The sequence below is a fragment of the Melanerpes formicivorus genome, unplaced genomic scaffold, assembly GCF_026170545.1.
Source record: "Melanerpes formicivorus ecotype bairdi unplaced genomic scaffold, bMelFor1.0.p_v2 SCAF_36, whole genome shotgun sequence".
Taxonomy (NCBI): domain Eukaryota; kingdom Metazoa; phylum Chordata; class Aves; order Piciformes; family Picidae; genus Melanerpes; species Melanerpes formicivorus.
Window position 1 is genome coordinate 2,524,065 of NW_027142388.1, and position 12,438 is coordinate 2,536,502.

The 12,438-nt window shown below is 42.9% G+C and overlaps 1 protein-coding gene across 4 annotated transcripts in view; it reads left to right on the forward strand.

The window, feature by feature from the left end:
* The window catches only part of LOC137450587 (septin-2), a 42,016-nt gene that overhangs the window by 25,488 nt on the left and 4,090 nt on the right, over positions 1-12,438 (forward strand). For all 4 annotated transcript variants that reach the window (XM_068157299.1, XM_068157298.1, XM_068157302.1 and 1 more), the window contains exon 12: positions 6,155-6,248. In XM_068157299.1, coding sequence (XP_068013400.1) covers positions 6,155-6,223 — 69 coding nt within the window. In that variant the 3' untranslated portion in view covers positions 6,224-6,248. The remainder of the gene's footprint in view (positions 1-6,154; positions 6,249-12,438) is intronic.

The window sequence follows — 12,438 nt, forward strand, 5'->3', positions numbered from 1 at the left end:
CTGGAAGAATTGGGGCTGTTCAGCCTGGAGAAGAGATGAAGGCTTTGGGGAGATGCTAGAGCTACATTTCAATATCTAAAGGGGACATACAGGAAGGCTGGGGAGGGACTGTTTAGAAGGGTTTGGGGTGACAGGGTGAGGTGCAATGGTTTGAAATTGGAGCGGGAGAGATTGAGGTTGGACATCAGGAGGAAGTTCAACACAATGAGAGTGACGAAACACTGGAACAGGTTGCTCAGGGATGCGGCTGAGGCCCTGTCCCTGGAGACATTCAAGATCAGACTTGATGTGGCCCTGTGCAGCCTGAACTAGATGGAGGTATCCCTACTGAGTACAGAGGGGTTGGGCAAGATGCCCTTTGAGGGTCCCTTCCAACTTGATGCAATCTTTGAATCTGTAAGATTCAGGCAGAAGACTTAGAGAATTTGTCATTACTGTTTCTCCTGTTATTTGCACTACATGAACTCTATGTTTTGCACTTAAGCAGAAACTTGGGTCCTTGAAGAATTCTTTGTCTTAAAATTTGTGTCTGAAAAAAATACCCTGTAACTAGTTCCCCTGGAAAATGTTGCTATGGCAGGCACATTACTCTAGCCTGCTCTATTCTGACCCCCCTCCTGTGAATGTATATATAGTACTTTTATTTATATATTTATGGTATTTCTTTTTCTTTATATAATATAGCTAAAGGCATGAAGTCTTGAATTTCTTTGAGGGCAGTCTCTGAAAGTTTCCTCTGGGAGTAATCATCTCTGAATAACTGCTGCTGAAGTTGCAAAGGCTTAGGTCAGAACTTGAAAAAACAAATAGATTTTTAACTTCTGCATTCTATTGTCCCAAAGAGATCAAGAGGCTTTACTGAATCTTCTGTAGATAAGCCACTATGAAATCCCTTCATCTCCATATCATCCCTAAGGTTCAGACTGGGAAAAGTATGGGGAGGAAAGAGGCACAGAGGAAATGGGCTTGCATTCCATGGCCTTTGCAGAGAAAACAAATATCCATTTCCCCTCCTATTTCGCATTCCCATCAGTAATGGTGCTTGAAGTTCTATTTACAGTCTGGTGAGGTTTATATAACCTTGGAAGGAATGAATGATTGGGCTGGTGCCAGGATCATCTTTAGCAAGGCATCACTTTTGCTAAATGATTTTGTATTATGCCAAAGTTCAGCAATTTGGAATTGCTAATCTGTCATTTTGAATTTCTTGCTCGGTCTGGTCATGCTTTTTGCTCATTTGCAAGTGGTGAGCTGTTTTTTCTGAGCTGGGAAGTGGAAATAAGAATGAAAGGACCCATGTTCCTCACTCCCCATCTGCTGCAGTCCAGCTGATTTTGATGTTGTAAGCACAAGCTTATGAAAGTTTGTAGTATTGTGCTACTCTCTTTATACTCTGAAAATATCTCATAATAAAAACCTTTCCAATTTTTGAGAGGCAATACTTGCAGAAAAATGTTAAGCCATGCTTACGTAATACAGCAAGGAACAAGCTTCCTGATGTTTTTTCCAGTGAGCTGCCCTGAGGCTTTGGACAATTCCCTTTGCACTGCTGTCTTCAGTGGGGTTGGGCAGCAGCAGGCTGAATATAGGAGAATAAATCGTGATGTTGAAATTCATTTCTGTCCTTCAGCTTTCTGAGTGTGTTTAACCCTTTGACCCTTTATCAGATGAGGTGAAGAATCCTGCTTCAGCGTGGGGGTCAGTGTGGGGGACAGCCTGCTGCTGTGTGGGGCTGCTAGTCAGGGGTCTAGCAACAGCCCTATGGGTAGGTGAGGATTTGATGTAACTGCCTGGTATGGCAGGTGTTTGTTTCTTGAAAGATATGGTGAGAACTTCCACATGGAGAGACAGTGTGACTGCTGATGGAGGCCTGCAGACCTGAGGGAATAAAAACTGCTCTGAGGTTTAATTTGTGTGGCAGGATGATGTTGCCTAGTGCCAGGGGAAGCAGGTGAGCTTTGTGCAGAATGCTTCCGTTTTCACCTGTGAAGAGAATCATAGAGGTGCAGTCTCAGTCCTGGGAGAACATCATCAGATGAAACCCTTAGTAAGCAATTAACAATGGGAATCCCTTGGGAGCTGAAATGAAGAACAACTCTTTTTTTTTTTCTTTAATTGCTTTTCTTTGTCCTTTTGAGTCGTTCTTTGAAGGAACAACTTTTGCTGCCTATGTAGACCGATGGCTGTGGCCAGAGTGACTTCTGCTATTTAAAACGTGTCCCATGAAAGACAAATGCCAAGATAAATACCTTGGTGGTAGCCCCTTTTCTAATAGAGTGACTTTGTCAGGAGGTTTTTTTCCCTCTCTTCAGTTAACAAGATTAATTGTACTCCTTGGTATTGGAAGTATTTTTAACCAGCAGAAACTGTCATGGGAACAGCCTGGTGTACTAGAAAATCTACTGTCTGCACTTCTCCATCCTGCCCTGTTCTTGCAGCCTCTTCCCATACAAACTTTGTGTGTAAAGGCAGGGGCAGAAATAATCGTACTTGGTGTGGGGAGGGGAAGCATGTCAGTGAGGTGTAGATATGGTTTGGGTTTTGATGTTTCTTATCCTGTGATAGCTGTAGGACTGCCACTGAAAAGCCACTCGCCTTGTTCAGACAGGAGCAGTGCTTGTTGGTGTTCTGGGCAAAATGTACTGCAGGTGTAGCCTTGAAGGTAGAACAAAGCTGTGTGTCTTGCTTTGGTAGTGATATGGAAGCTATTAGGAAGCTGTATGAGTCACTTTTAACTCTTTACCCTTAACTCTCATTTGAAATGTTTGTTTCTTTTCTATATTTCTGCAGTAGTTGTGTGGTCACTGCCCAGGACATAAGGGCTGACATAAATAAACTCAGTGGAGTTTACACCAAGGTTAGGTTTACTCTTTTGAATTTTTGGTATCTGGAAATTCACAGGAACTGTTTAACAGATTTGCAAACATTGTTTCCTAGCTTCCTTTTCACTGTGTGCACTGACCCTGCACTGTCCTGTAGTCTCCGTTCTTTAGGGGATGAGTGCAGAATACATTAGTGCTGCTCTTACAAGTGAGAGGGTCTACTGCTGAGCAAGATCAAAGTCATAATATGCCCTTGATGCTTATAATCCTCAGCAGCAAAGGGACCACAGATGTTGATATGACATCAATTTCAGTCCTTTGTGTGCTCTTTTACATTCAGCTGTCTTAAGGGGAAAGATGGTTTCTTTCTATGTAGTAGAAGGTAAAGTAAGGTGAAGCCATACAAGATGATTTTGGCTTGTATTGTAATGTGTAGGAGTGGTTTTTACATCCTGTCCTATACTTGAAGAGGAATTGTGGAAGAGATTGACACTTTGAGTATTGTACAGCCTGATTCTTCTTTTAGTTTTAATTTTACACTTGAGCTGACAGCACTCTTACTGTGCAAATCAACTTCTCTCCAAGATAATGGTGTGTACTCTCTCTAAGTTCAGTTATTACCTCTAACTTTAGCCCTGTAGTTATGCAGCCAGGGTGCAGTCTGTGGTATCGATCACTGCTCATGATAGACATAGGGGTGTTGATTGCAGCGAAGGTCAACATGACCAGGCAATGTGTGCTTGTGGCCCAGAGGGTCAACCATATCCTGGGCTGCATCAGGATAAGCAGGACCAGCAGGTTAAGGGAGGTGATTCTTCCCATCTCCCTTCTAGTGAGGCCCCACCTGGAGTATTGTGTCCAGCTCTGGGGTCCCCAGCGTAAGAAGGACATGAACCTGTTGGAGTAAGTTCATAGGAGGGCCACAAAGATCACTAAGGGCCTAGAGCACCTCTTCTATGAAGACAGGCTGAGGGGGTTCTTCAGCCTGGAGAAGAGAAGGTTCCAGGGAGACCTTAATAGGATCCATCCAGTACCTAAATGTGGCTTACAAGAAAGCTGGAAAGAACCTTTTTACAAGGGCACATGGTGACAAGGATAAGGGATAATGGCTTTAAACTGAGAGTGGGTTTAAATTAGGTGTAAGGAAGTTGTTCTTAACCATGAAGTTGGTAGGCATTGCAGCAGTTTACCCGGAGAAGTTGTGGATGCCCCATCCCTGGAAGTGTTTAAAGCCAGGCTGGATGGAGTTTGAACACCCTGGTCTAGTGGAAGGTGTCCCTGCCCACGGCAGGGAGTTGGAACTAGATCATTAAGGTCACTTCCAGCCCCAACCATTCTATGATTCTATAATGAATGAGATTAACACTCTACCTCTACTCTACTCTAGTAGATTTCCAAAACACCACCTGGAAATGGAGAGAGAAAATCTTACAGTCTTAATGTTAGAGCAGAGTAGCTCTCCTAGTGCTTTTACTCTACCTTACATTTGAGTCATGCAGCATCTGATTTCTTTTATGTTGTGGGCATATTTTTATCAATTAAGGTTAAGAAAATGTGAGACTCAAAGCTATAATAAGTCTTAAAATGTGCTATTGGCTATTAGCAGAGTGCTGTATTTGAGCAGTCACCATAATACATGTGCAGCAGTATCTCCCCCTGTGATTACTGAATGGTTTCTATTTTGGGAATGTTTCATGGCTCAGCTTTGAGTGCTCTTGGGAAAGCTCAAGTAGGCGAGCTTCCAAAAAAGCTACTTTTCTATTCTGATGGTAATTCTGCAGAGGCATTTCAAAAGACCAGGTGTTTTATATTTTTACAAGTTGGTCTTTTCTTGGACCGTGGAATAAATGCAACCCTCATTTCCAAGATGTTCTGCTTTTCTCCCCTCCTCCTTCCTGCAGCATTATGCTGTCTTTTGGATCAGAAGCTTTTTATCTGAAGTGTTTAGCAGAGCAATGTAGGTGGGTATGTAATGAACATTACAGACTTAGCTGCATCTCACACTGCTCCTGTGTGAATCTCTTTTTGTGGGAGTGTGTCAGTGCTGCAGTCACAGGAGCTGGAATTAGCCTCTGCTGAACCCTGTGAGGCTGCAGCAAGAGGATAAATACCTTAAGGGGGCCTACAAGAAGACCGCAGAGGGACTGTTTTCAAAGGCCTGTAGGGATAGGACAAGGGCTGATGGTTTGAAATTAGAGAGGAGAAGATTTAGATTGGATGTTAGGAACAAGTTCTGCACCATGAGGATGGTGGAACACTGGAATAGGTTGCCCAGGGAGGGAGTTGAGGCCCCATCCCTGGGGATATTCCAGGTCAGACTTGAGATGGCTCTGAGTAACCTGATCTAGTGGAGGATGTCCCTGCTGACTGCATTCATGACCTCCCTGGGCAACCTGTTCCAATGTCTCACCACCCTCACTGTAAAGATTTTCTTCCTAATCCCCAGTCTAAATCATGTTGTGTAAAAGTTGTGTATGTGGAGCTTCACCACTAGCATCTGGACGGAAACACCTAGTTATTTGTAAACCAAATTAGAGGCATTTGCATGTGCATTTTGAAAATCTCTTTTAGTGTTTCCTATTCTTTCTTAGAAACACTGGGTTTTGTGGTTTGGGTGGGGGTTTTTGTTTGTTTGGTTGGTTTGTTTTGGGTTTTTTTTCTGGTTATTTTTTTTGGAGAAGGAGGAGAGATTGTTGTATTCACTTGGCCTTTTCTGAGGAGGAAATTTAACTTATAGGAAAAAAGCCTTTAAAAGCCCCCTGTTATTTTCAGGAAGGTCATTGTTTAGATGTGAAAATATTGGTGCTTAATATGTTTAGTCTGTCTTTCCAAATTTTTGTAAACATTTTTGTGTTTGATGTAGGTTTTTTTTCCTTAAATTCTGCCTGCATGGTGCTTGGCTGTTAACTCTGCAAACTGTGGTTAACCAGATACTGCTGCTAAGAAGATGAGGATCCACACATGATAGCGTGCTTCGAGCGCTCGTGTCAGAGCAAAGCTGCGTCAGCTCACTCAAGCAGTGTTATTGCTGTCCATGTTTTCTTTGTTGTAGCTGAAATATTAAGACACAGGACTGCAAGCTTCAGCAGATTGGGATTTTATTGCTTGATTTTCATTCTAAGTGTTCTTCCAAGTCTTTTGGGAAAGTCAGATGTATTGCATTAAATAATCTGAGAGATGGGAAGAACAAAGTATTCAATCACGTGAATTATTCTAATGTTTCCAGTTTACAAAGGGGCAAATCAGATCTGTGTCCAACCATGCAAGGAAAAGATTAAGTTTTGGATTCCTCAGGAAATTGTTTGAAACATGTGGGTGTTTTTCTCTTACAGCTGCGCCGCATGCAGGAGATGATTGCACAGATGCAAGCCCAAATGAGAATGAAGCCTGGTGATGATTAAGGTGTTTAACATCTGGATGCATCAGGTATGACTTTTCTGGCTTGTTTACTTCTCTTATTTAAGATTTCTGAATTAGGCCTGAATTAGGAATAGTGTGGCCAGCAGGAGCAGGGAAGTCATTGTGCCCCTGTACTCTGCTTTGGTTAGGCCACACCTTGAGTACTGTGTCCAGTTCTGGGCCCCTCAGTTTAAGAAGGACATCGAGACACTTGAATGTGTCCAGAGAAAGGCAACAAGGCTGGGGAGAGGCCTTGAACACAAGCCCTATGAGGAGAGGCTGAGGGAGCTGGGATTGTTTAGCCTGGAGAAGAGGAGGCTCAGGGGTGACCTCATTGCCCTCTACAACTACCTGAAAGGTGGCTGTGGCCAGGAAGGAGTTGGCCTCTTCTCTCTAGCAACCAGCACCAGAACAAGGGGACACAGTCTCAAGCTGCACCAGGGGAGGTTTAGACTCGAGGTGAGGAGAAATTTCTTCATGGAGAGAGTCATTCGTCATTGGAACAGGCTGCCCAGGGAGGTGGTGGAGTCACCGTCCCTGGAGGTGTTCAAGAGGGGATTGGACGTGGCACTTGGTGCCATGATCTAGTCATGAGGTCTGTGGTGACAGATTGGACTCGATGATCCTTGAGGTCTCTTCCAACCTTGGTGATACTGTGATCTCTTCAGTGCTTTATTTTTGAATCATCCAAATTTGTTAACAAAAGCTACTCAGAAAATTGTTTGGAATATATGCAAACTAAAGTTAGAGTGTTTGAGGGCATGTAGGCTGCTGAACTTCGAGCAGGTTTTTCAAGGAACCAAACAAAATCTGAGACAAATTGTTACGCGTAGAGAGCACAGACTGCTTTGATGTCGTGTGTGATGTATTAGGTGGGACAGAGTGAGTGAAGAGCAAAATTCTTGGAGCAGGTATTCATGCTTTCTTCTGGCATAGTTTTTCTTTTAAAGCAAGAATAAAAAGTGGAAGACTGTGAGGAGTCTTGTTGCTTAATGCTTCAGCTTAATACTCTAGTTGTGATTGCTGGTCTTCTGGAATGTAAAGCTTGAATAAAATGGATTATATTATCCCTTATGACCTTGTGGCAATTGCCAACATTCCAAGCCTAAAATAAGGAGATTTCTTTTTTCTGTTGTTGCCTTTAGTTGAACCTTCAGTCTTCCTGTTTATATTGAAAAAACCAAAAAAGTCTCCTAAGGAATAAACTTATTTGTCTTTAAGCAGATGTTGATGGTTTTACTGGTATGTGCATGGTGATCTTTGAGTTAAGGAGAAAATAGTAATCCAAACTCAGGTTTCTTGTCACAGTTCCAAGTCTTGCAGATAGAGAAGTCTTCACATCATGTCTTCCAATTTCTGTACTAAGATACATTTTCCCAGAGCTGGAAATCTAAACACTGAGGATAATTTTGTGGCTGACCATGCAGTGTGTGCAATAGCAGTGTCTGACACAAGGCTCTCACTGGTAATTATACAGCCTGTTAAATATTTGAGTCTGAACTGGAGGTCCCAAATTTTCTTGATGACTTGGTTATCATGTGGCCAAACTGCTTGTGAAAATGGCTGTTTGATGCAGGCAACCTGATGTAGTGTAATGACTATTATTGGTTTTTGCAAAGGAGCTCAGTCCTTTCTGAGACTTACAAATCACGTTTGACATCCTTTAAAGGGATAGTAAGAAAAATTCACCCCCCCCAAAATCTAACAGAATTGTCCATAATTGTTGCTTCCAGAGCACAGGATGGCAAATGATATAAATCTAGTCTGAGCTCTTCACTTCCTAGATACTGGATTTGCTGTGAGTTCAACATGTGAGGGCTCGCAGGATGCAGTATTCCCACTAATGAGTAGCCAGTTATGGCACTAGAATTCACTGTGTTGCACAGCTTCTGGGAATACTGGGTATGGCATTTGTAAAAACAAATTGGAGCAGAGTTTGTGCCAGGCTGAATTTGCAGCCATGGATACATCAGCAAACAGTTGTGAGCATGCTCATGTGCAGCTTAGTAAAATGTTATTCTGTAGATACTTTACATTACTAATCTGGAATCCATTTTGGCCCCCAACACAAGAGACATGGAGCTGCCAGAGCAGGTCCAGAGGAGGGACACAAAGATGAACAGAGGGCTGGAGCACCTCTGCTATGAAGATACGGTTAAAGAACTGAGGCTGTTCAGCCTGGAGAAGAGAAGACTCCAGGGAGACCTTAGAGCAGCATTTCAGTGTCTGAAGGCTGGGGAGGGACTGTTTATAAGGGCTTGGCGTGACAGGATATGGGGCAATGGTTTGAAACTAGAGCAGGGGAGATTTAGGCTGGACATCAGGAGGAAGTTCTGCACAATGAGAGTGGTGAAATACTGAAACAGGTTGCCCAGGGATGTGGTTGAGGCCCCATCCCTGGAGACATTCAAGATCAGACTCAATGTGGCCCTGGGCAACCTGCTCTAGTTGGAAGTGTCCCTGCTGACTGCAGGGGAAGGTCAGATAAGATATCCTTTGTCACTTGCAACCTAATGCATTCTGTGAATCTGTCTGAAATATTGAATGTCTGAAATATCGAATATTTGAGAAGGATTTGAACAAGATCTTCCTGTATGGAGGTTCTGCTGTCCCTTTGGGCTCTGCTAAACTACCTTTCTGCAGCTGCTATGGAAATCATGTTGTTTGACAGGAAAGAAATTTGAACTTCTTTTGTGCTAGCCTTGAGTTATTGATTGATAGACCTTTAGTGTAATTTGTTGGCTGATGTGCACAGGCAGAATTGCAGCTGCAGTCCTGCTAAACCCCAGCATTGCTGTGTGATCCTGGCAGCCTGTTGAAGTGAATCCTCACTTAGAACTTGGCCTTAGGGAAGTTTCTCTTCTGCTTGTTAAGTGACTTTACAGTTTAGGAGGAATGATGGTTTCAACCTTTAGGATTCCTGTCAGATTTGTTTGCAGTATTTTTTTGCAAGGCAGTGTTTCCAGAGAAACCAGGAAACTTGTAATTAACACAGTAGGTAACAGAACCAAACTGGCAAGGAATTTCTATGTACTTGATAGCAATCTTTTTTGTTCTATTGAAGCTTATCTCAAACAGCTGTCAGATTCTAGTTTTACAGGGATCAGCTCTGCAAGTGAAAGCAGTCTCCTCTGTTTGCTCTTTTGACCCTTTTGGCTGAGAAAAATACACAACTTTATAGATGATTTATGTAAAAAAATAACTTTCACTCTTTGGATTAATGGAGGTTTTTTTTTTCCCTTTTTTTTCTCCTCTTTTATTAAAAAGTCCCTTTAAAATATTTCCCCCCTTCACAAAACATGGATATAAAGATGTTTGCAGATAGTTTGGGAAAAGAGAAGTAGGGTGTAAATACCTTCATAGGCGAGAGCTTGAGATTAAACAGGAGGATAATGAAATGTGGTAATACCCCAAAAAAGTGAGAAATACTTCTGATTTCAGATGTGTTTCAAGGTGGAGAGAAGGTTGTTGAATGCTTTTGGCATTTCTGGAAAGAGTCTGGCTTTGCATAATGATTAAGAAGTGCTAAAGTCAAATCCTTGCCAAAAAGGCTGACAAGTCTGTATTATCGTTATGGGATGACTGGAAGGGCTGGTTTGCCTGAGCTCTTTTGAATAGGGCATCTTGAAAGGTTTTATGGAAATAGCAAAGGAGAAGTTACTTCAGGTGGTTTCTTTTGACTTTCAAGGCTGGAGTGAGAGAAGCATAAAGGGAGTGTCAAAGGCAAAGCTTATACAAAGGGAATATGTTCAGAGTTTCCAAAGAGGATGGACAGATTGTTTAGGAGGCTCAGGGGAGACCTCATTGCTCTTCCAGCCTTGGTGATACTGTGATACTGTGGAGAAGCAGAAACCATAAAGGGAATGAAGAGGAGCACTAGTGGAGAATGGGTTAGAGGTAGGAAAGGAAGATAACTTTGGGAAGAGTAGTAACCAGTGTGCCACCTGCAGCTTTTGACAAAAGGCTGTGAGTAAACCTGTTCCAGGAGATGGTGGTGATGAAGAGCTTTTGAGAGCAGCCCTGGCAAAGATGTTGACTTACATTTTTTGTCCTTTCTTCCAATCATTTCATAGCCTCTGTGTACAAACAGGGGATGTGGAGGTGTTTGCAGCAGGCAGTGAGAGCACAGACTCTGGGAATACTCTAGGAATAAGCAGGAGTAATTGCATCTTTGTTTCACCCTAGATTTTGATATACTAATCTTACAAGTCCATGTGAAGCATGATAAAGACTTGAGGACAAGCTTGATGTTGTTCAGATCTTTTTTCTTCTACAATGCAAGACGCTGCTGTAAAGTGTAGGAGCTTAATGCTGCTCCTCCTTGACAGTTCAAATGAAGGATTGGAAAGGAAGGAGAGGGAGGGGTGGAGTAAGCTAACAAAAACTAAACCAGGTTTAGATTTAGCTTTATTTGGATACTCCAGAATGCTTGTGAAATACGCCTGCAGTAATCCCCACAGCATGTTTACCAATTCCTGAACTTGTCCATCTCAGAGGAACAATTATTGCAACAAGCTGCAAGTATTTTTTCAAATGAAGTGGTTATTGATGGGTGTTTCTTCCCTTTGTTTCTAAAAGTGTATCTCTGCAATCTGTTTTCCTCTTGTTATTCTTACAAATCTGGTTTGTCTGTCTCCCACTCAGCTTCAAGATCATACTGGGACAAACCAGTAACAGAAGCCAGCCTATGGAAAACAAACAGAGCCAGCTGGAAATGTAGCTATGGTTAGGGAAGTCTGCTCAGAAAAATTAAGCATCTTGCACTTAAAATATCTACAGGATGTTGAAAATTCTTTTAATATAGCTCATGGTTTCCATAGGTATTTGAAAGCCTCCTGAGTACACTACCACTGTTCTGATTCTTGGTAAGACCAGTACTAAAAGCACCAAAGAGCTGGTTCTTCCTGCCAATGAATTTACATCATTTAACAGAACAACAGAAAGCATTGTCATAGCAACCAGCCTGCTAAAAGGATGCTGCTGAATGCTGAATTGATCTGATGAGAAATGTCATCAGAGGAAGTGAAGATCCTGTTGTAGTTTTTGGCAGCTGAAATTGAGAGCCTAGAGAATGTGAAGCTTGGGCAAATTTGTAGTATTTGGAACAAGTGCCTGGCACTGCTAGTGGCTGTTTCTCTGGCTTAGAAGAGCACTCTTGTTCTCCAGCTCTTTCCAGCTCTCCTAGCTGTGGAGTGGTTGAGCAAACCCTGCATTGAAGGGCTATCACAAGGTTTTGTTTCCCTTAGATTAGACTTCTGTTAGAAATTTTTCCCTCTGCTACTGTACAGCTGAAGTGCTGGACTTGTGTGGCTCCATAGGACATTAGAGTTTCATAGAAAGGTCATAGCAGGGTCCTCAAGAGCCACGTCGTGTGGAGAGCTAGGCAGGCTTCAGGTGAGTCACATTATGGCTTCTAATCCTCGATGTGTAGGGCAGTAACACTTTCATATGACTTTGCTCATCTATAAATAGTACCTTACATCTCCCTGTTAAAACATACTGCTTTCAGTTGTGTTCCTGGATTGGAAAGGGAACGTAATAAAAGACAGTGTTGTACTTGGACTGGGACCTTCTCTGTTCCATGGCATCTCTGCCTGTGGCCTTGGATGGAAAATAAGTTGTGCAACTCTTCCCAAATGGAAAAAAGGTAGCACTATTAGTCAGATCTGTAAACCTCCTGTTCCTTGATATTGGCTGGCTTTTGGCTTTTAAAGAAGCTTGCTTGAGCCCCTCAGTTCAAGAAAGACTTCAGGGACAGCTTGAAAGAGTCCAGTGCAGAGCCCTAATGATGCTGAAGGGAGTGGAACATCTCCCTTGTGAGGACAGGCTGAGGGAGCTGGAGCTCTTCAGCTTGGAGCAGAGGAGCCTGAGGGGTGACCTCATTCATGTTGATAAAGATGTGCAGGGCAGTGTTGGGAGGCTGGAGCCAGGCTCTACTCAGGGATGTCCAATAATAAGACAAGGAGCAATGGGTGCAAGCTGGAGCAGAGGAGGTTCCTCATGAATGTAAGGAAAAACATTTTCTCTGTGAGCATGCCAGAGCCCTGCAACAGGCTGCACAGGGAGGTTGTGGAGTCTCCTTCTCTGGAGACATTCAAAACCTGTCTGGATGTGTTCCTGTGTGACCTACCCTAGGTGATCCTGCTCTACTAGGGTGTTGGACTGGATGGCCTTTTGAGGTCCTTTCCAACCCCTAGCATTCTGTGATTTTTATCTG